Source organism: Vicia villosa, linkage group LG2, assembly GCF_029867415.1.
Source record: "Vicia villosa cultivar HV-30 ecotype Madison, WI linkage group LG2, Vvil1.0, whole genome shotgun sequence".
Lineage (NCBI taxonomy): Eukaryota > Viridiplantae > Streptophyta > Magnoliopsida > Fabales > Fabaceae > Vicia > Vicia villosa.
In genome coordinates this window covers 199,837,580-199,861,740 of record NC_081181.1, presented here as the reverse complement: position 1 = coordinate 199,861,740, position 24,161 = coordinate 199,837,580, and the positions used below count along the sequence as shown (strand labels likewise).

The 24,161-nt window shown below is 33.7% G+C and overlaps 1 protein-coding gene and 1 non-coding gene across 2 annotated transcripts; one reads left to right on the top strand and one right to left on the bottom strand.

Annotated features, from left to right (window-relative positions):
- Positions 1–13,223: 13,223 nt before the first annotated feature.
- On the top strand, positions 13,224–16,001 carry LOC131647924 (probable ribosome biogenesis protein RLP24). The gene is made up of 5 exons (XM_058917739.1): positions 13,224–13,362; positions 13,716–13,824; positions 15,080–15,193; positions 15,277–15,413; positions 15,646–16,001. Exons 2-5 carry the CDS (start codon positions 13,744–13,746, stop codon positions 15,800–15,802), a joined length of 489 nt encoding a protein of 162 aa, XP_058773722.1. The 5' UTR covers positions 13,224–13,362; positions 13,716–13,743; the 3' UTR covers positions 15,803–16,001.
- Positions 16,002–16,759: 758 nt separating this feature from the next.
- On the bottom strand, positions 16,760–16,833 carry TRNAN-GUU (transfer RNA asparagine (anticodon GUU)). Its single transcript has one exon. It is a non-coding gene; the product is annotated as a tRNA-Asn (tRNA).
- Between the last annotated feature and the right edge of the window lie 7,328 nt (positions 16,834–24,161).

Below are 24,161 nucleotides of genomic sequence, written 5' to 3'. Positions count from 1 at the left end.
TGCGTGTATTTCAATATATATTAAAAATGCATTGGAAATTGAAATATTAACTTTTATAAAGAATATTTTCTTTATTTAGTATGTTCACTTATAATTATTCTTCACCTTCAAATTATTTTAGAATTTTTGTACTTAAAATAAATTATAATCATTGCATTTTTTGTTTTTTAATATTTTTTTATGTTTATTAATGTTCATTTTTCAAAAAAAATTTACCAAGGACAACATATTGAAATAAAAATACATCAATAACCATGTTTTATAAAATATTACACAAATAATCAGGTTTCGGGAATGACAAAAACGTGCACGCCGTGTCAAATGACGCATGCACTCAACTCTAAAGAGGATGTGTCAGTCCATTTGGCACATGCATTGCATGCTTATGAGGAGGCGTCATCTCAACTAGCACATGCACGCATGCATGCATTAGGAGGATGTGTCATCTCAACTGGCGCATGTGTGTATGAGACTTTTCTATAAATAATCCCTTTTTCCTCCAGCATTCCTCCCATATCTACTCTCTTTCTCTCAATTTTTTCTTCATGACATCTGAAATAATTTTCAAAAGGGATGGCTATGTTATTTTTCGGCTATCAAACCCTCGATTAAAATAAAATTTTGGAACATTCACTCTATGGACCATCTTAAGAGATTCTTGATCCGTTGGTTAGACATAGATATCCAAGATGGTGAAGTCGTTAGAAGAACTCAGAGACAAAGAACGGTCACCTCACTTGCGACTGGAAAACGTCAATGTTGGTGGGAGGATGCCAAAAATGACATGTTATAGTAATGATGCATTGAACAGATGAAATTGTTTTGACAGTTGAAATTTCTTATATACGATGTTGTGTTAAGTAGTTTAATTGCACGTTAAAGAGAGATCGATTTGTTGTAACCAAGATGATTGATGAAAAAAGTTATGTTCAAATCTAAAAATAAATTAAATAGTGTGAGTAAATTTTTTATGTTGTTGAGCTTGTAGCACGATTGAGACAATTTTCTCGGTTGTGTCCGACTTGATGACATACGTTACACTTTCTTTCTAGTTTGTCAGTCGTATCCATTTCTGTTGTAATACGTTTGCTTTTGGGACGATCTTTTTTCTTCCTTCGCATTTGGTTGTTGTGCCAAACAATTTTCCCTTCATACGCAGGCCAATAATCCTTTTTTGCTACCATTGGAAAGCTATTGTTGTATACGCTGAGCAAAGTCTCGGCCTTGTAAGTGGGAGATAGAAGTGATAATGCATCTTGATTAGCATACGCTCATGCCGCAGTGACATGGGAGCATAGCATACGAAAGGCTTGAAACTTTCTGCAATCGCACCAACGAGATGGCAGTAGAACCCTATACTTTTGTCTTGGCAACCCTTCATTATGGTCAATCGTCTCTTTGACAATGAACTTATGGTTATGACGGTCGAATCTAGTATCAATATGAGTGTTGGCTTTATATTCCTCCCTCTCGGTTCCATCCTTGCGCTTTAGCCTTCGTGAAGGTCTTCCAGTATTGGTGTGAGTACTAGGGGAACTTGGGTTTTGTAACACCCGAGTCCAAAGAGGGCGGATAGTGGTCGCAAGTAACATCCAAGGCCGAAGACGGCGAGGTGTGGTCACCGAATTCACATCGCAGTGAGAGGGATCTTGAGGCTGTGCAGGGAAGAGATTGCATGGTTGAATTAAGGCTTGTAAGAATTGATAGGTACTACATATATCAACAAATTGCATCTTCTTTTCGGTAGCCTAACAAATTAGAACCCCATAGTTAATGAGGCTTGACTTGGAGTAGTATTTGGATGGGTGATATTCTGGGAAGTCTCTCATAAATCGTGTGGGTTTATAGGGTCACTCAATAACCCTTAAAGCAATCTGGGGCATTACAGTTTTGGCCTCCAAGAAACTTTTCTTCCACTCAATAACCCTTAAAGCAATCTGGGGCATTACAGTTAACCATGTCTCTAAGGGATACGAGGGCATCTCTATAATATAACATGTAAAAAACAATCCATATAGGAGAATACACAGTGGAATACAAAACAAGGAAAGATATCTTCCAGCTACTCTGATATTCAGTTACTTCCTTTACTCATATATACCTTCCTTATATGCAAATAAACAACAAGAAAGAGGTGAGATGCTACATCTCATCGTAGCCCCTACTAAACCATATACCCACTCGACTCTACATGGTTCTCTATCCTCATTATCGCTTTACTAGTACTACACTCACGTGCTATTTTGCAAAATTAAGGAACAAGACATATATCAGATTCACGCAACACATGAAAAATGATACCCTAATTACACTTTTTATATAAAACAATAAAAGCTACAAATTTTTGATGTTAAAGTCTTAACGAACCTGTAGCCTAACCAATGTTTCGAACGTACTTGACGAACGACTATCTGTTTCCCACTAAGGTAGGATTTTACGGATTTCCCTGCCTCTCTTCTGCATGGATTATATCTATTAGGTAAGGTCTTCCGATTTTACTTGTTTTCCTTCTGCATGCATTACATCCACTAAAGTAGGGTCTTCCGAGATTACTTGCCTCCCTCCTGCATGAACTATATCCACTTTGTAATTTTCCTGCTTAAATATTTTTCACATCAAAATAAAGTGTTGCAATTTACATTAGTAACAATCGTAGACGAAAATCACTTTCCAGTATCTTGTTTGTAAAATATGATTTAAATCGTCAGTTTAATTTTCGTGCAAACAAACAAATCGTGTAGCCATAAACATCGTAGTAACAAATAACAGTAATTAGTGATTGATCTCTGTAAAATTCAAATATTTTATACTTAAATTGATAAAATCATGTACTTGCTACCTATCACCATGTGTCTTACATCTATAAACGTAAATGAATTTTTTCTTAAATGAAGCATACGTATATGAATTCATTTAGATGAAACAATAATTTGTATATAATACTCTCATTAAATTTGTATGATTCATCTATGCTCATGTAACAACTTATTTTACAAATATTAGTATACATGATTATTTCTTATGGCACATAAAAACCGTTATGTGGTAAATTTTGTATTTTTTTAGTAGTTGTAACAAAGTTTGTATGTTCTAATATATTAATAAAATATGATTTTTCACATGTATCACATAATATAAATTCTTGTATACATATAAAAGGACATGATTCTTATACGATTCTTATGAATTTACAAAATTTTATTGAGGGTAATAAGTCTAAATATTTTACAAATTTTAAATCTGATAAAGATAATAATTTATATTTTGTTTAGCATATTTTTAAAAAACTTTTGTTTAGAGGGTATGGTTCTTTTTAATTTCCAAAATTTTGTTGAGAATAATATAACTTAACAAATTTAAAAGATTTTAAATTTTAAATAAAATTAATTTTTTATTAAAACTCTTATTTAATTTAGATACTTTGTAATATTCAATTAAAAAATTAATTTTTTAATGAAGCGTAAAATTTTGTCGTATTCGATTAAAAAGTTGTATTTACAAAAACTAATGTAGTATTTAGAAAACATAATAGTTTTGATACATTATTTAATAAATTAAATTTGATCTCTATCCACCTCTCATAAAGAATCTCACGCAAGACTAAAATATATTATAAGCATAATTTACTCTCACAATACTTTTTACTTAATATTTAATTTGAAAATTAAAATTCTAATATTACATGTTAGTCCCCTTTCCCTTCCACATAATATAATTAAAAATATTAAATCAAAATGTTGTAATTTAATCAAAGTAAATAGTGAGTTTAAAAAATATTTATCCTAACACTCATATTAGTGGGCCACTATTTTTTTTAATACTCTGAAATAATCCAACAAAAACAACATAAATTGTTCAAAAAAGTAGTAATATACTAAGATTGATTTAATAATAATACTATTCACTTAAAACCAATTTGCATACAATATTATGATGACCATTCATGGAATTATGGTGTAGTAATGGTTCATGAACTAAACTAAACTAAAGCAAACCAGTGCAGTTTTAATAAATCACTTTAACAAAAAAAGTTAATATGTTAAACCAATTACAATTCGATTCAGAATCCGTTTAGAATCGGTTCATAATTTTAAACCAGTTTAGTTTGTTTTAACCATTTTAAAACCAATTTTTAAAGAAATTGGATTATTTTTAAACCAAATTTTAAACTAGTTTTCATATATGTCTAAAAAAACAGATTTTCTTTTTTTAATAAAATTGAATTTAAATCCGATTTTTTTTAAAAAAACGGATTTATATACCATTTTTTAACTTTTGGGTTTAAATAACAATTCTTTTAAAAAAATATTGATTTGCTTAACAATTTTTAAAAAAAATAGATTTGTTTTTAAAGTCTTCATTAATAATTTTTAATATGAATAAAAAATTTATTTCATCAACATCAATTATTTATAAAAAAACAAACTTATTTTTAATGTGTTTGTATATCAAATAATTTTTTTTATCAATATATATCACTGACACAAAAACTAAACAACTGCCAACATACCGCGTAGAATGTAGTTCTGCAAAAGAAAGAAAAAAATTAATATGTATCAATAAAATAATAACACACTACTTTTTATATTTTTTGACATCTTACCATCTTCAATTCGATCAATATCATCTAGATCCTCAATACTAAGAAAAGATGGAACTACTCCTTTGAGCCAATCTTCAGTACAAATAAGTGCTTCCACACTAGTCGCGGTTAAAGAACTATGATATGCGTCAAGGATCCTTCCTCCATTACTTAAAGCAGATTCTGAGGCTACATTGTATATCGGTATGGCTAAAACCTCTCTTTCAATGCTTGTAAGTATTAGTATTGGATATTTGCTTCAATTCACCTTCCACCACTCTAGCACATCAAAATTTGGTGGACGGTTTTCTACTTCTTCTTGAATATATTTTTGTAATTTGTCTCTGATGTGCTGCACTCATCTGACCAGAAGAATTCATCACAATGGTACGGATCATTAGCTGCATTAAAACTACTTGATAGATTGACTGAACTACCAAGACGATACACCGCCTTATCAGTATTCTTCAAAAATATACTTCAAATGTGAATCCAATTTTGTTTTCAAATATTTTGCATTACCACTACCATAAATCTCAGTTGTTATTCATACTACAAGCTTCATTTTACATTGAGGGTCTAGTACCATTGCAATCAACAACAACATGTTAAGGTGGTCAAGTTTTCCCCAATATTTATTGTACTTTTCCTTCATCTTTATAGCCATTGATCTTACCTTTTCATCTTCTGAATTACACATGCTCATAATGCTTCTTCCAACACCAAAAACCTCAAGCATATACATGTTGCTTGTCACATAAGAAGATCCCGAAATGCACTCTGTAACTTCATGAAATATTTCCAGAAATGGAAGTATTAACTGAACATGCTCCCAATCTTCTGGTCTAGGCACTCATTTGTCCTTACTTATTTCATTAAAATATTTTCGATCTCTGAGTTCTATCTCTGTAAAAGTCTTGTTATGTTTTAGTGCACCCTTCAACATTAGATATGTTGAGTTCCATTGAGTCTCGCAATCTCTCCTAACATAACCTTTATATCCAATTGTTTCATGATCAATACATTTCTTAAATCTCCGAAACCTCAAAGGAGAACGCCTCACATACCTCACTGATGCACAAATTTTTATATCCATTGTGGGGTTTTATGTACACTTTCTTTTGATATGGTGTAAAACTTTTCTATCATTAACCATTCCCACCCTATTCACCTGAATATCAATACCATCCTCGAGAATGTCTCATAGCTCATCATCAAGCCAAATAATGTACGTGTACATTTTTCTCTTCTACCATTAAAAGTGAGTAGAATCACCACTAAATGCAGGTGGTTTTGCAGAATAATGGCTCTTTTAAGGAGCACTATAATCATGTGGAATAACTATCATGAGTATATTCCATATAGTATACTATTCTCTTCAAGATCTTTTTCTGTACCATTGTTAAATCTTAAGCACATACCATATTCAGATGTCAATTGAAGATGAGAAAAATACACAATAATGAGGGGGGTTGAACTGTGTATCTGATAAATTTCGCTTTTCCATAAAAATACCTTTAGAATATGACGAAATTCAGATTCTAAGCTAGAGTAAGCAAGCAACAATAAAATAGTTTAAAGTGCAAAAGCAATAATAAACCACTTACAAAAATTATCTTGGTTCCTCTATAACGAGAGTAGTCCAGTCCCCTTACCACACAAGAGCTTTTCATATAATCTGAACGTGATTACAACTTACTTAGACACACCAGTCCAAGACTTCCTGCTCAATCACACCTGAAAGAGACTCCCTTTCCTACGCCCATTCAGGACTTCCTTGCTCAATCAACCTAAAAGAGACTTCTTTGCCTAAACTCATCTGTTCAGGACTTCCTTGCTCAATCAACATGAAAGAGACATCCTTTTCTAAACTCATAACTCAAAACTTCCCTACTCAATCTAACTAGAAATAAACTTCATTGCCTAAACTCACAGCTCAAGACTTCTTTGTTCAATCTAACCAAAAAGATACTTCCTTGCTCAAACACTCAATCTAAGACTTCCTTGCTCAAACACACTATTTGAGACTTTTACAAATTCTAAACAAATTATTTAGGATTACAACAAGATGTACCTAATAAATAATCAGAGGTACAAATAATATAGCATAAACAAAAATCCTGTTACTTGAGATTTATTGGATATACAAGTGTAAGAAACTCTCAAGTCCATATGCAATAAAATAACTATATATTAATTACTTATACTCACAGCTCATGACTTCCTTGCCTAAACTCACAGCTCATGACTTCCTTGCCTATACTCATAACTCTGAACTTCCTTATTCAATTAAACTAGAAAGATACTTCCTTGCTCAAACACCCAGTCTAGGACTTTCTTGCTCAAACACACTATTTAAGACTTTTACAAATTCTAAACAAATTATTTAGGATTACAACAAGATGTACCTAATAAATAATCAGAGGTACAAATAATACAGCATAAGCAAAAATCTGGTTACTTGAGATTTCTTGGATATACAAGTGTAAGAAATTCTCAAGTCCATGTGCAATAAAATAACTATATATTTACAATTTAGAGAGCGAGACAATTCTTACAATATCTTGGTGTCTGTTGTTGATCTTGTTATATATTTTCTTGTTAGTTCTTTTAAATCTTTAGCTTCTTATAAAGAGGGAACAAAAGAGACGTTGGAAGCTTGCTTGCACAAGTATCTTTGCTAAAGAAGCAACTTCTAAGAAAGAGACGGCGGAGTTGGTACGATTAGGAATTTCATCTTCTGAATAATCTATTTATCCATTGTGTTTTTCTCAAGTGAGGCGTCCATAGGCATGCTAGAGTAAACTTAAGAAATCGTGTCAAACTGCCTTGAGCCTTACGCTAAAACCTCTAGTTGACTTTCTCCATAATTCTGGAAGTTGACAAGATGAAGATGCTTTTTCATAGAGCAAAGACCAAAAGGCGTTGTAGTATGTTTTCAGCTTATCAGAGGTCGAGTCAATATGGCGTCGAGGTTCTATTTGAAAATTAAATTATAATCCAATTGAATCTTAATTATATTTTTCTTCTTTACAAGCCATTTAACTAGGTCAGAACCTAGTTAATTAATATCTTAATGATCATGCACACTTAAACAAATGTTACTATACTCTATCGTTTTTTAAGTACTTTGTTATCATCAAAGTTTAAGGAGTATGAACAGATTTTATTCCAACAATATCTTGTTGGAGATATTTAAGGAACAAATAATACTCAATAGTATATGCATCAATTTTGGACGAAATCAAATAAAATATCCATGAAGAAAAGCCCAGAAGTATTGTGCTATATAAGGAGCTCTTTCCTACTTTGGACGACACATATCATACATTGAGGATCTATATAGTTTAGGGTTCAAAAAAGTCTTTGTTTTTTGTAAACCATTATGTTTTAATAACTTGACATAGTTGGTTTTTCTAATTGAGTTATAAGTTTCAACATCACCCATGCTTGTGATTGAAGTTGATCACTAGGGTTTAGTGATTGTCATACCCTATCACGGGTTGTATGATACTATGATAGAGAAAAAAAATGACTATGTTCTCATGTTTAAGGGGAGGATCTAAATATAAAGTCATTGGGTAGTGTTAGGAAAGACATATGACAACATAAGGTTTGTTGTTGCTCGTAATACTGATTGTACTAAGCTACTAACAGTAAATTTCCTTTCTTGAGTTGTGGACTCAACCCTCCAGACATAGGTGTGGTTTCACCGAAACTGGGTTACTAATTATTGTGTTATTTACTGCTTTTCTACTCCATCATCTTCTACCTGCCACTTATGGTGGCTCTGGTTTATCTTGTTGAACCAGGTGTTAGGAAATCGCGTGAGACATTCGTCCCTTGAGAAACATAATTTTAGAGGCTCATACGATTTATTACTAATGCCTCTATATTCAGACCATGCTACTAGACATGTGTGAGATGAAGATGTAAAATTTATTTGTATTTATTCTTTGAAACACAAGTGTTATAATATCTGAATATTTTGACGATGATATATTTTCTCCAGTACCGTGATGCTTTAAAATGCATCAACCATGATCAAAAGATTGCGAGGCTTTCACAGCCTTAGGAGCAATGGTTTCAGGATGTGATACGGCTATTTGGGTTACAAGACTTATGCAAGATCGATTATAGTACTAGTAACTATAGTATGATGTCAGCGTTCATTGAGAGATGACACTTCGAGACGTCATATTTTCATCTTCTACATGGCGAGGTGCCCATCACACTAGACGATGTGTCATGCTAGCTGCATATTTAGATCATGGGAGGATTATTATACCACTATAGGGTTATCAAAGATAAGGCACTATAGATGATGGTGACCTATTTAAGAGCTGAATTAGGGGATGCCCTGAAGGAGATGGAAGACAGCCGAGGGTGTTATGCTAGATTTGGATTCTTAAAGAGTATGTATGCACGATAATGAATAGCGACAAAACATGCCGATGATAAGAAGGTTATGTAACGTAGAGCATATGCATTGACAACATACTTGTTGTACTTGGTTGACACATCCATGATTGTGGGAAAAAGTTCCTATACATGGATATGGTTTACCTTAAATACTTTGTTGATTTGGAGCAGATTCATGAGTACAACTAGGGGACCGCTTGTTTGGTCTACTTGTACTATAAGTTAGCTTAAGCTTATAGGTGGAAGACCAAACAAATGACAACTAGCTGCACACTGTTAACTATAATATATTTGCATCCTTTATTGTTTATGTACCATTTTCATAACACTTATGCTACACAATTACTAATAACTCATATGTACATGTTTTAAGCATGGATCCTCATGTACTTCCCATACATCTTCGGTTGATCGTATGATGATACCTACATTGAGGATATGCCACGTGCTTGTGCATTCGTCCCTCTTAGAGGGAATCAAGCGTCTGAGCCATTCAGAGTGAAATCTTGATTGCATAATAGCAGATAATATACACTTTCAACCATATGCTGATCATCGTCAGATGTCTCCATTGGATGACATAACCTTATACTATTGATGGCTGACTTATGAGCCACATTTGATGTATCAACATCTTCCTAAACGAGTGATGCATCAGGTTTTGGTATATGCAGTTTGTTCCAAGTGACTCTTCTGATTTGACTCATTCCTTTATGGCCCGGAGAGATGTATATGTCATGTATGATAATTTCGTTAATCATCTGGTACCAGCTGAATCACGAGGTATCAAAGCTCTTAGAAAATAGAGCTGTGAATTCGACTACATCTAATGGTATTTTAGAGTGTCACACCTTTATATGACACTAAATGTATTGAGAGATCCACCTAGGTTAACTCATTAGGAGATATTAAAAGAGGAGCAGACTAGGGCAGATCATGTTGTTAATATGTTGTTTGCATGTCATTATATTATGGTTCTTTCGCGAGTGAGTATAAATAGAGGAGTCTCTTCGGAAGGCTCTCCCAAAAGGAATATTGTAGATGTCATTCTTACCGAGGCACAAACGACATTGTAGTATAGGAGGCAGCGTAGGAACAAAAGAGTGTGACATACACAATAGTATAATATTTTTATTAAGAATAATATAACCGTTAGTAATTTATTTTTACTCTATTCTAGATTTAGGATTGATTCATTTATATGTGACATTTTCATCTTATTTGGTAAGTGTATGATTTAATTTTAAAAAAAATGATAGTATAATTATAATACATGGTTTATTACATTGGTGTATTTTTTTCAAAAAAGTCAAAATTGATTATCAAGAGTGAACACATAAGTGTATATCCGTAACCTATTACAAAATTAGGAATGCATGTCGAACACATATGGTGAATACGAAATGCATCTCTAGAGTATTTTTAGACAAAAAGAGATGTGTGAGCCATTTACGCATGTATTTAATATAAAATAAATGCGTCTGAAAATAAATTGTTTAATTATTAAGAGTATTTTCGAATTTACTTAGAGTACTTCTCTACCAATTAAGGTGGGACAAACAATTCTGTATTTTTAGAAGAGAATTTCTTTGGAGACCCCCCTATGGGGAGAACCTCCAGTGAAAAAACTAAAAATACCCCTACTTCGGAAATGCATTTCCGAAGTAATTTTTTTTCAAAATTTTCCCAAAATTCGGAAATGCACTTCCGAAAACATTAATGGGTGGTGTTTTCGGAGATGCATTTCGGAAAACACCTTTTTCACATTTTTGGATCATTTCAGAGATACATCTCCGAAATATGCAGAAATTGTTTTATTTTTGTGTTTTTCTAAACAACGTTTAGTCCCATATTTTTAATTAAACAAAAACGCTTGCAGTAAACAGTGCTTGATATAAATAAAACATAACCCGAATAAAATAAGCGATATATCAGCATACAATACTAATATTATATATACAAGCTGAATAAAATACTAATAGTGTGCGAAAATATACGTCCAAAAATGTGCTGCCGCACCGCCGCGTATATGCCCTAACCCTAACAAATATGGGACCTCCTCTGCCTGGTATATGCTGCCGCACTGCCGCGTCACCGACCATCCTCTCCAAGACTGCAACCGCATCTAGACCGTCCTGCACGATGATACCTCGGTCCAATGCGTCTCGCCCAAGCATCTCTATCCGTTGGCATATTGGTAGAAGATCAGTGGCATGGTCATCCTCTGCCTGCTGGTTCTCCAAGATCTCCTCATATGCTGGCCTAGGAGCTCCGGGAGCGTCGGGTGTCATCAGAGGATGTGACACCCAATAGAACCATGTCACGTACCCCTCTACACAATGCCACTCCTGGGTGGCCTGCATGCAACGATACTCCTCCAAAACCAAATGATGCGCCCAATCCTCAAATATGGCAGTGAGCTCCACTCGGGTAACTGTGTCGGGAGCAACCTCAAAAGGTGACCCCAGTATCATCTGCACGCGTCCAAACTGGCTCATGCACCGCTTCGGCAGATACCTCACCATGGTGTTGGCCCCAACCATCTCGAGTATAAAGCGATGCGATCGAATGGAACAACAACAGTGTAGTCACTGGATGGCGTCCAACGAATGTCATCGTGATTTGTGCGGTCGAGGTACCCGTGATATGGTCCCACTGCGTTGTTCCCCTTTTTGAGAACGTATCGGACGACCCTGGGAAAAGCGTCATCGTACGCAGAATCAATGGCGAAGCCGTGGATGTGGGGAAGTAGGAAATGATCCAACCCTGAAACACAAACACGATAATGTATTAAAAATTAATATGAACCATAAATAAATGTGTAACAATTAAAAGGAAACGTACCGTCAAGAGTGTGGCAGATCCAGTCAACTGCCTGGTCCCCCGCGCGTGGTTCACCATTTTTAGCGTCAGGCTTTCCTGTTACAACAAAAACAAAAACAAAAAAGATTGTTAATTAGACCGTGAAGAAAATGTGAAATAAAAAGCTAAATAAAAAACAGTTAAATAATAAAGTCGGATAAATTATAAAAAAATACCTCCCTCCCAGACACGTCAAGCGACGTGCTCGTGGTAGGAAATCAGCACGGAAGTGTCCCTAGGCCTTCCCGGGTAGCCCTCCTCCCCGTGCGGAGGATCGGCATTAGGTATCTCCTCATCCTCCTTCTGGTATCTAACCTCATCCTCCTCCTGGTATCTCACCTCCTCCTCTTCCCGTACCTTCTCCTGACGGGAAGAAGACACCCCAGCCACCCGACTCCTCGATCCAAATGAGGAACCGACCTCATCCATCTGCACTGGTACTCGTATTCTACCCCGTCCCTGCATCGATGCCAGTTGCGCCGTCCGCTCGCGTCTAGCCGACGCTGTCTGTGTCTCTCTCCCCTGTCTGAGTCTAGCTGAGTTGCCTGCCATTTTCTTGAAAAATTGAAATCGGTTAGAAAATAAAAGTAATCATAGTAAATAATCAAGAAAATAAAAAAATGCAAATAATCAAGAAAACTAAAAAAAAAATGCAATTCTGACTCATTTCAGAAGTTCATTTCCGAAACTGGTTAGGGAGGTGTTTTCGAAAATAAACTTCCGAAACCCCCTGCGAACACCATTTTTGTAGGTTTCGTGGCAGACACCCTAAACACTTCAAAACCAATTTTTATGCTTCTAAACAACCCTAGAGACCACTAACAACCTACCCCTATATCATTTTTCTAATTTCTAACAACCCTATTATGCATTTCAATCATAGATCTAAAGTTTTAGAAACTTACAAATTGAAGGTGATTGTGATGCTTTAGAATGCAGTAGAACAAGTAGATGGAGCCTTTGAAGTAGCCTTGAAAGTTGGTTTGCTGAAAATCTTAGAGAGGTTGAGATTGAAAGTGATTTAGGGTAAATGTGTTTTGGGGGAAACTGTTTTGTTTAAACAGCATAACGCGCAATATTTCGGAGATGTATCTCCGAATTGTTGTTTTCGAAAATGCATATCTGAAATCAGTCTTTTTTTTAACTTCGAAAATGCATTTCTAAAATAAAAGGGCATTTAAGAAATTTCAACGAGGGTGGCCAAAAAAGAAGGGAGTTCCATAAAGAAATTCTTTTTCATAAATCTAAATCAAGTTTTAAACTTTGAAAAGGCCCATTTTTTTTAACAGAGCCCATCATTATTCACTAGAATAGAAAAAAAAAATTTCACAATTAATACAAAATTTAAAACCCTAAAACAAAATTAAAAAAAAAAAATCAACAGCTACATCAAAACAACAATTTCTTCGTTTTACACTCATATATAAACAAGCTCGAGTTACGTAACTCAACTACCGCACATCGCAGCGCGGCTTCATCGTCGGTCATCGGAAACCGTAAGTACTAATTTCGCCGTTTTCATTTTCGTCAAAATTTCTCACCCTTTCCTACGCCGCGAGGATCGATTTTGTCTCTATTTCTCCCTTGCAAAAGCCTAAACAAATCCTCGCTAAAACGGCGCCGTTTAGCAGCTTAATAGTTTTTGATTTAATTACATTCTTTGAAATTTTAATTTGTTAATTCCTCTTAGGTTATGTAACTGATTAGGTTTTTTCTTGTAGCTGCAGTAATTTGATTATATAACTAGTTTTTAGCATTATGCTTCATTTTATTTATCCTTTGCTGGTTTTGTGCGATGATATTAATTTATTATTAATTATTAATTTTGAAATTGGACAAATTTTTTTAGTTAAGCGGTTTTCTAGTTTGGAGGCACAATGAGATTGGAGAAATGCTGGTTTTGTTCTTCAACTGTATACCCTGGACATGGGATCCAGTTTGTTCGCAATGATGCAAAGGTAATTTTAATTTCACTTCATATCTTTGGAACTCTTTATGATTTTGTTCACATTAATTCTTTAATGATATATATTTGGAAATAGATTTATTTTGCTGTACGGGGAGTAGATTAGATGAAGATGAGTTAAACAAAATTAGAGGTAGAAGAAGACCTAGAAAAACCATAAGAGAAAAAAGTTATTAAGAAAGATCTCGAGATTAACGATTTGGTTAGATGTATGATCACGAATAGAACATTATGACAGAAGTTGATCCACATAGCTGAGCCCATTTAGTGGGATAAGACTTGGTTATTAGTGGGATAAGAATTGGTTGTCGGTGGGATAAGACTTGATTGTTCTTGTTGTAACTTCAAAAATTTATGTCTTTTATTAAAAAAAAGTTAACATTAAGTAAAAAAACCACAAGTTAATAGTTATTTATCCGACTGCTATAATTGAATAAGATAAGATGAAGTGTTTATTAAAGTGAGACTCCATTGTCTTTTTTTGTTGACGTGAGAATGTATTTCCTTTGACTAAGTGTGGTATCAAAACGGAAGCACAGACACATAAATACAAATAGGAGTTTCATCAGTCTGAACTAAATCAAAATTGGATATAGAAAATTTTGCTAAATAATGTTCCCAGTTGATTTGCAACATTTATAATGAGAAACATGCATCCTTTGAAAACTGGTAAACAAATTGAGACAATCCTCAATAATGAAGGCTATATAATTGTGTTGCTGATCCGAGATGGCATTGATTGTGGTCATATGCGGTCAAGTTTAAGAAGAGCAGATCCGTTGCAAATTGTGAATTGATTTTTAACGCCAGATCTGAGTCATTAGTGAAGCTGTTTCCAACAGCTGCAGGCTTCCATAACAGAACAAAATTTGTCTCTAATTACTGCAGAGAGGTCCTAGCTTCCCTCCTATTTCATCCTTGCTGCATCAGTGTTTAATTTGCACCATCCCACATACAGAATGCCTCTAACGCACATTAAAAACAGGGGCCTGTCAGAACCTGCAAATCATCTTGACAGTCTGCATTAGTTAGTTGAGCTGATAAATGCACCAGCCCACATGAGAGCGGCCCCAATGCATATTAGAAATAGGGGCTGTCTGAACCTGTATATCATCTTAACAGTCTGCATTACTTAGTTGAGCTGATAAATACAACAATGGAAGAATGAGCTAGCCCCACCACTGCTAAATTTCTTTTATTACTACAAGCTTATTGTTTGGATTTTTGACTTCCAATTTTTTGTGCAGATTTTTCGGTTTTGTAGATCAAAATGCCACAAGAATTTTAAAATGAAGAGGAATCCTCGTAAAGTAAAATGGACCAAGGCATATAGGCGCGTGCATGGGAAGGATATGACACAGGTTATTATCTTTGAAATTACATATCTGTTTAATTTAATTGTCTTGGTTTGAACATATTTCTGAACTGTTTAATCTTATTTTAGGATTCAACCTTTGAGTTTGAGAGAAAGCGAAACAGGCCTGAGAGATATGACAGGAATCTTGCTGCTGACGTACTCAAGGCCATTCCTAAGATTGAAAAAATCAGAGTTAGCAGGGAGGAGAGACACCACAAGAACAGGTCTTTCTTTGACTTTTACTTGTATTGTCTACATGTCTTTTGAAAAGCTTTGCAATTGCAAGGGGTTTTCTTTTGGAGAAATGTTTTTTTTTACCCACAAATTTTGACATCGACTATGTAAATTTCTCATGCTATATTCATTCGGTGTCAATTAAGCTGTCTGGTTTGGGTGTGTCAAAACAACAACTCTCTTTCGTTTGGTTTTGCTGACAATTTGTAAAAACTTCAATAGGATGAAAGGCAACAAGGCGAAAGTGCAGAAGGAGGCAGAGAAGGAGTACGGACAGAGCATCCATATGGTCAAAGCTCCTTCCGCATTACTACAGGAGAAGATCAAAGTCAAGGTTTCCCAACAACAATCAGAAGAGAATCCTCTCATGGAAGAGTGATTCTATCAATGTCTGCACTCATGTTATTTTGTTTTGTTTTCAGTTTAACATTTATGGCTTCCTGTATAAGGCCCAGTTACCTGTGGCCTTGTGATCATTTATTTGAGTTGAATGTTGTAGCTTTTGCATAAATTTTTGGGTGAATGTTTGGTTGTGAGATAGGGAACAGTTCTAAAGAAGTTTTGAAATATGTTTTAAATTCTTGGACAGCATATTTAATATATTTCAGTATAAATTGAAAATTCCAGGTTTTGTTTACTCTTTGAAAATGTTTTGTTCAGATTTCTAAAAATCTTTCAATGAAGAGAAGATGAAACGTTAGTTAGAGATGACTAATTTTTGGAAATAATTTAAACAATATTTTGTTATTTTACAAAAATGCACAATTGCTTACTTTAAAACTAAAATTAATGGAACATTTAGATTTAAACCTAGTTTTATGTATGTAATTCAGTAATTGTATGTAAAGATGAGTTATGTAAGGAGTAGTAGGTGATCAAACTCTTATTTAAGAGAATTTAACATTACTGTAATCAAACTCTTATTCAAGAGAATACATTATTGTATCTCTAATTTTAGACTGCAACCAAGACCACTAGTTAAAGTGCAAAAAAGCTATTGTTTGTGACTGGTCTTAGTGGCAGCATATAATTTTGTTAGGGTATTGACCTACTTAACTAGGTTGTAAAGACAGGACTCCTACCTTACAGCATTGAGAATGTGTGTATACCATAAATTAGATTGCTAATCTAGCTTTGCTCTAAGATCATTACGAAAGAGGCAAATATAGTTTTGTCAGGACATTGACCTACTTTGTTAGGTTCGACTCTTACCCCCACAATATAATACTTGAGAATGTGCTTATACCAAAAGTCAGCATGCTAATCTAGCTTTGCTCTAAGACCATTAAAGAGACAAACTGCAAAATTTAAAGAGAGATAAAAACAAAAAACCAAACGCTAGAAAGAGGGGTTGAACCTCCGACCTTGTGGTTAACAGCCACACGCTCTAACCAACTGAGCTATTCCACCAATTTGTATATCAAGTTCAAAGATTATGTATTTAATATTTTGTCAATCGACCTACCTCTCTCACTACCTGTCATGCAAAAAAGGCCACGTAGTGCAGACTATGTGTTCTGAACCAGAAAATGCTAACTCATAGTAACAAGAAGAACATGTAAATTGGATACTGAAATTTCAATAAATCAATACAATGAATGACATGAATTTTAATACTTGGGAATGTTATAACACTTGCAGTAATGAAAATTAAGTTATCCAATTTCAATATGCTAAATTCCACACTATTGATTTCCAATCATTGTGCTATTTAAACAAAGTGATCAGTGGTGTACTTTTTGAGGATCATGTTCCATCAGTCCAATTGCCTCATGAGAATCACTTATTTTGTTAGCATTTTTGTTCTTATTCAAGATATTACCCCCTCATTAATAAGATAAGCCTCATGGATTTTAGACGAAGGTGGAAGCAAAACCTTGTAAGCCACAATACCAATTTCATCAATGATAGGGAACATATCGAAATAAGATAAGCCTAATTTATGGTTTTGACCTAAGGACAATGAATGTTGTGGATAGGGTTGGAGTTTTACCAAAACCATATCTCCCACTTGATTTTCAGCAGATGTTCTATTAGAATCAACATAGTGCTTCATAAATTTTTTAGATCGATGTAGGTTAGCCTTAAGAAATTTCAATGTGTGATTCCTCTAAGTCATAAGGTCCTAAAGTGAAGTGGAGCCAATACTAGCAATATCATATGTGAGCAACAAGGGAAGATCTCTGCCTTACACATCCTTGAATGATGTCATGCCAGTGGTGCATTGGAAGGATGAGTTGTACCAATACTCAGTCAAGTCAAGCAACTTTTACCATCTCTAAGGGACTTGTTTAGTGAAGCATTGTAAATACATTTCCAAGCATTTGTTAACAACTTCTGGTTGACCATCAGATTAAGGGAGGTGTTCTGTTCAAGAATCATAAGTAGAGAGAGTTGGATAACTATTGATCTTGAATGGTGGCTCCGATCTCCTTTACGACGGCGTGAGGTGGACCTGCATGGTTAGCACTCCAATGTCTAAGTCAATTCATGATTTAAGAAGAGTATAATGAAATTAGAGATCAAAGACTGTGTACCTTACTCTTTGCATGTGAACTGTTTTATGTTTTGGGCCGAATTGGATGAAATTGAGATGGATTGGGTCTTGGTCATTTAGACCTTTGGCCGGTCCAAAAGAGTTACGCCTAAGACTTTTCCAGGAACTAAAGGATCTGTGAGGAAGTCTTAAGTATCATTGACCGACCTCTATGTCTTAGTCCGATGTGGAATAGAGCTGAATCACTTGGGATCAATTTTCTGAAGAAGTAATGGGGCACAAGCATATTTAATACGGTCCCCTCGATGAAACGCTTCGCTACCCATTCTTGATACGTGTAGTGACGTGACCAACTAGGATATGACGTAGTTTAGAGACTACTTGAGTGCACTAGAGTTGGCACATGTATCCGTGAATTAAAATTTAGCGGTTGATCCTTTAGCTACCATCGCTTATAAATAGAGCGAGTTGAATATTTGAAAGCTTTCACAACCTTTTAGCTTTCAAGATTTCAATTACTTTTCTAGAGAAACGTCTTCCTTTTTTTTTGTAGAGAATATCACTAAAAGTGATTCAGAGGCCCGCTTAAAGTTTTTGCCTTTTTCATTCCTCATGCTTCATCAATCTTTTCTAACCATGTAAGCTTGTAACTCAAGCTTCTCTTTTAACCATTCCTATTTTTTAGTTAAGATGAGCGATAACAATGTTGATTTAGTGAGTGATTACGAAGTCAAAACTTCATATGAGTCGTCTCCTGATTCTCCTCACCTCTCTTTTAGTAGTGACCACGTAGGAATGGGAGTCATATCCATATTTGACGGGTCGGAGTCAGAAAGAATGTTAAGGGATTCCTTGAAAGAAGGAACTTCTTATGGGTCGTTAGACACTCTTATATCAAATATTGACGGAAGAATAAATCACGAGGATGTCCCAATGCCCCCTCACATCCCGTCAGAGGAGGAGATTAATGCTAACTTGCAAAAGAGGCAACTTGCCAACAATTTCATTCAAGTTCGTCTAAGGACTGAAGGTCGAAAGGCCAACGACGTTGAGGTGCTGGAACATTTGAATCTTCGATGATATCCAATTGCATCAGAGTATGACTGGATATATGTTGAAAAGTGACAAGCACTTCTTCGTCACCGAATAACAAAGTTGCTACAATACTGATTTTTTAATATTTAAAAATAAAAAAAAAATTCTATGTTTATGAGTTTTAATTTTATTAATTTTTAAATAAAATTCAATTCATTTATAAAAATTGAAATACTAATAAGCCGCTTTATTATTAAAAATGCATAGTAACATAATATTTATTTTTTTAAATTTAAATTAATTATAAATATATAAAATATATTATTTAATTAAGGGTAATGCTAACTTGTGTCCCAAGGACACAAGTTAAGAAACCTACTTTTAAAAATTTTGTTTGAAAAATACAATAAAAGAATTAATTTTGTACTTTTATTAAAATTAATGTACAAATTCTAAAATATTTTTTCTTCAATTAATTCTTAACTTGTGCTCTTGGAGTACAAGTTAGCATTACTCTTTAATTAATATTTATAATTTATATGATTCTAAATAAATAAAAGTCACTAAATCTTTTATAGAGACAAATATAACATAAGATAAAGGAGACAAATATGATTTTCTAATCTGTATAAACTATTTATACAGACGGTATTTTTAATAGTGATAGTTGAATATTATATTATTTTTTGTTATTTATATTATTATTATTTTTACTATTGTAACTTATTACTATAATTAATTAATTAATATAGAGGCAATTTAATAAAAAAATATTATTAGTTAAATATTATATTATTATAGATTATTTATATTATTATTAATATTAATATTAATAATAATGGTTGAATATTATTATTATTATTATTATTATTACTATTCATTTTTAATGTAGAGTCAAATTAATAAATAATAGATTTAGAATTTTTGGCAAGAGTTGTTATCTTTATAATACCTGTCTTGGATTACAATTATAATAATTTTAAATTTATATATATTAAAATAAAATTAAGAAAAGAATAAGATTTGCTTGAGAGAAAAAATCACATATGACAACAACTTATAGTAATATTTTTCATAAAATTTTTTCAATTTATTTTCATAATTTCTTCAAAATAACTGCTTTATTTTTGTATTTTAATTTAAAATATAAAATATAATATAAAATAATAAATTTATTAATTTTTATTTAAATATGTCGGTTTAAAAAGTTAATTTTTTTATACGACAAGTGACATAGCTTTTTTAGTTAAATAAATTTATAAAATAAACTAAATCTTTTTTATTTATAAAAAATCTAATTTAGTTTGAGTCTACGTAGGTTAAGCCGTCGTAGACTCTATTAGTTAACGTGAGTTATTTGCACCCTTATACTACTCTGATATAATTTATAAGCAAAAATTCTCTTTTTAGATTTATTGAATAATTAATGTATCTAATCTATATAAAAAACAAAATACATTCATTATTAAATGAACCTAAAAAGAGAATCTTTACTTATAAATAAAGCCGGAGGGACTATGTATGACTAAACTTTTTAGATTTATATTTCAATATTTTTATTAAATTTTTAGATTTGGATAATAAAGATGTCACGTCGTCGAAAAACAAAGGGGCACCACTATGCCACTCGTTTTCTGAAACTCACTCGACAAAAAGAGTTGACTATGATAGTTTTGTGATAAATGGCAACTTCTTAACACACACAGATTCATAATTCATAATATAATAGTTGTTGTTGGGACAAGCTTAACGCTTTTTAAATCCAAGTTTTAATTCGCACACAATTCCAATTCCCAGACAATTCCCTAGTGGACCTTTACTTATACTACGCAAGGAATATAAATAATATTAAAAAATACCAATTCTTTTATGGTAAATTCTTAGGTACCTATGATAACTAGTTGGGTACCGGTACTTTTAGTGTAAATTAATTAAATTTTTTAATTTATTTTAAAATAAAAATAAATTAAAATATGATGTGGCAATGAATAATTTTATTTGATTGGATAAGGGTACCGGTATCCAACTAAATTCAAGGGTACAGGAGTGTTCACCTTTATTTGTTTCTTTTATTTGTTTATAAAAAAAATAAAATATTGCATCAAAATAAAAATGGACCAATTCTAATTCTGCCGGCTTATGTTAAGCTTAGAAAAATATAAGTATTTGTCAACAAAAACTAATTAAGGTAGACACGATACAGTACAAACATTAGACTAATTAATATTAGATGATTTTATATGTTTATGCTATTAATTAATGTATGTATTTTATTAAAAAAATACTTTTATAGAAAATGAAGATTGTTGAGATAGAATCTGCCCACCTCTACTTTAAAATATATTAGATTATTGAATAATTAATTTATATAATCAATTTCATTAATTTATTTTTAAATTAAAAGTTTTTATTGAGTCGAATGATTATTCAATTTATATAAAATTATAAAATTATTTTTTTATTTTATTAAATAATTTCAAATAAAGATATTATAATTTTTTTAAATACAAAAGTAAATATTGATAATTATATTAGATACTATTAATATGGAAAAGTAAATAATTTATTTAACGAAATTAGTGAGCAGTTGAATTTAAATCAACTTAGTTCTCTTGAGCTAAAGAAAGTTAAGTATGTACATAGTTACTTTTTCAGAACTGAATCATCTCCTACTTCCCCCTCATTCACGGTTTCGCCATTGATCCAGCGTACGATGATGCTTTGTCCAGGGCCGCCCGATATGTTCTCCAAAGAGGGAACAACGCGGTGGGACCATATCGCGGGTACCTCGACCGCACAGCTCACGATGACACTCGTTGGACGCCATTCAGTGACTACACTACTGTTGTCCCATTTGACCGCATCGCGTTATACTTTCGCTGGTTGGCATGCGGGGCCAACACCATGGTGAGGTATCTACCGGAGCGGTGCATGCGGCAGTTTGGACGTGTGCAGATGATACCGAGATCACCGTTTGAGGCTGCTCCCGACACAGTTACCCGAGTGGAGCTCACTGTCATATTTGAGTACTGTGCACATCATTTGGTCCCGGAGGAGTATCGACGTATGCAGGCCACCCAGGAGTGGCATTGTGTAGAGGGGTACGTGACATGGTTCTATCGGGTGTCACATCCTCTAATGACACCCGACGCTCCCGGAGCTCCTAGGCCAGCATATGAGGAGATCTTGGAGAACTAGCAGGCCGAGGATGACCATGCCACCGATATGCTAGCGGATATAGATGCTTGGGCGGGACACATTGGACTGAGGTATCATTGCGCACGGCGGTCCAGAGGCGGTTGCAATCGTGGATAAGATGGTTGGTGACACAGGCGGCGCGACGTCATATACTAGGCAGAGGAGGTCCCAGGGCGTTAGGGTTAGGCATACCCAGTAGGGGGTTCCGGTTTATTTTTTTTTGCCTTTATTGTATTCGGCTTGTATTTATTGACATTTACATACACTTTCGTACACTATTAGTTGTATATATAATATTAGTATTTTATGCTAATATGTCGCTTATTTTATTCGGGTTATATTTTATTTATATCAAGCACTATTTAGTGCAAGCGTTGTCGTTTAATTAAAAATACGGGACTAAACGTTCTTTAGAAAAACAAAAAAAAACAATTTCTGCATATTTCGGAGATGTATCTCCGAAATCACCCAAAAATGCGAAAAAGGTGTTTTCAGAAATGCATCTCCGAAAACACCCCCATTTGATGTTTTCGGAATTGCATTTCTAAATTCTGGGAAAATTCTGGAAAAAAATATTACTTCGGAAATGCATTTCCGAAGTAGGGGTATTTTTGGTTTTTCGCTGGAGGTTCTCCTTATAGGGGGGTCCCCAAAGAAATTCTCATATTAAGGTTATGAATAGAGCTATCAAATGGGTTGGTCCGACCCAACCCGCTTTAGTATGATGGATCGAATGTTTAAATGGGCTAGACCGATCCAATTAAATTATACAAAAAATAAGTCTGACCCGTTTTTCAAAGGCCTTGACAATCCGATGTACCAGCCTAACCAGTATTTCAATATTTTAGTTTTAATTTTATAAAAAAGGATGAAATGAAAAAAATAATGACACATAACCACCATTTATTTTAAAATCTAATTGTTCAGATTCATTCCCATGTTCTCATATAAAAATTTCATATATATATACCTCATATGAAAACTGAGAACTTTTAATAATAACCATTGGATTTGAATTAATGGCTCAAATTTACCTCATATTTTAAAATATTTAATTAATGTTTAAGTGAACAAGATATTGCCTTCTTTGACCTTTTTGTGTGATTGAAGTGACAAAGTTGTCACTTGAATTAGTTTTTTTTTTTGCCTTCAACTCCTTCATTTGTTGGACCTCAAGGAAACATAAGTTGCACAGTATCAATGAGTTATTGAGAGGCCTGACACATGATATCATGAATCTTCCAGTTTATCTGTTTTATAATAAAAGTCATAGTCATCACTAGTGGTATTTAGGTAAAACAACTGCCACTCTAGAAACAATGAAAAAAAGGCATTGTCATTGACATGCCCACAGATTGTAGAGGTTCATTTGGTGGTTGTTGGCTTGACCTCCTGGTAAATGATGGTGATTGTTAATCCATTGTCGAGGTTCTTTCCAGATCGCAAGTGCATATGCCAGACATAATCATGGTGATTGGAAATTTTTAGTGGTATTGGCCGTAATGTCACACCGGGCATGCCAAATCAATTTGTCGAACTATGAAAGTCATACGAGAGATTCGACCTAATAACTCTCAACATTGATTTTCTTTTTCTTCAAGTGATTATGCTATAAGGGAAAACTATGTCTTCGAACTATGGATTTCTTAACTTCTCCAAAGAGCATTAAATATATATGCGAGGGAGTTTACTATGGGGGAGTTTACTACTTGTCTAAGAAATGCATGAAAGTAAAAATAACGAATATACAATATGCAAATAGATTGGTTGGATCTTTGTTGAAATGTATAGAGCATATTATTTACATAGAAAACTATTATATTGATCATAACATCATATCTTTAAAAAAAATTACTTCATTAGGTTATTTAAGTCAGTAGTGCGTGATTATTTTATCTATTTGTGGATGCATTGTACCCCACATTTGTCTACCGCTTCATGTCCTTTCACATATTTCGTTGATCGCCTAGAAGTGCCCAACTTCCTTAACTCGTGGCTCTATTATTAT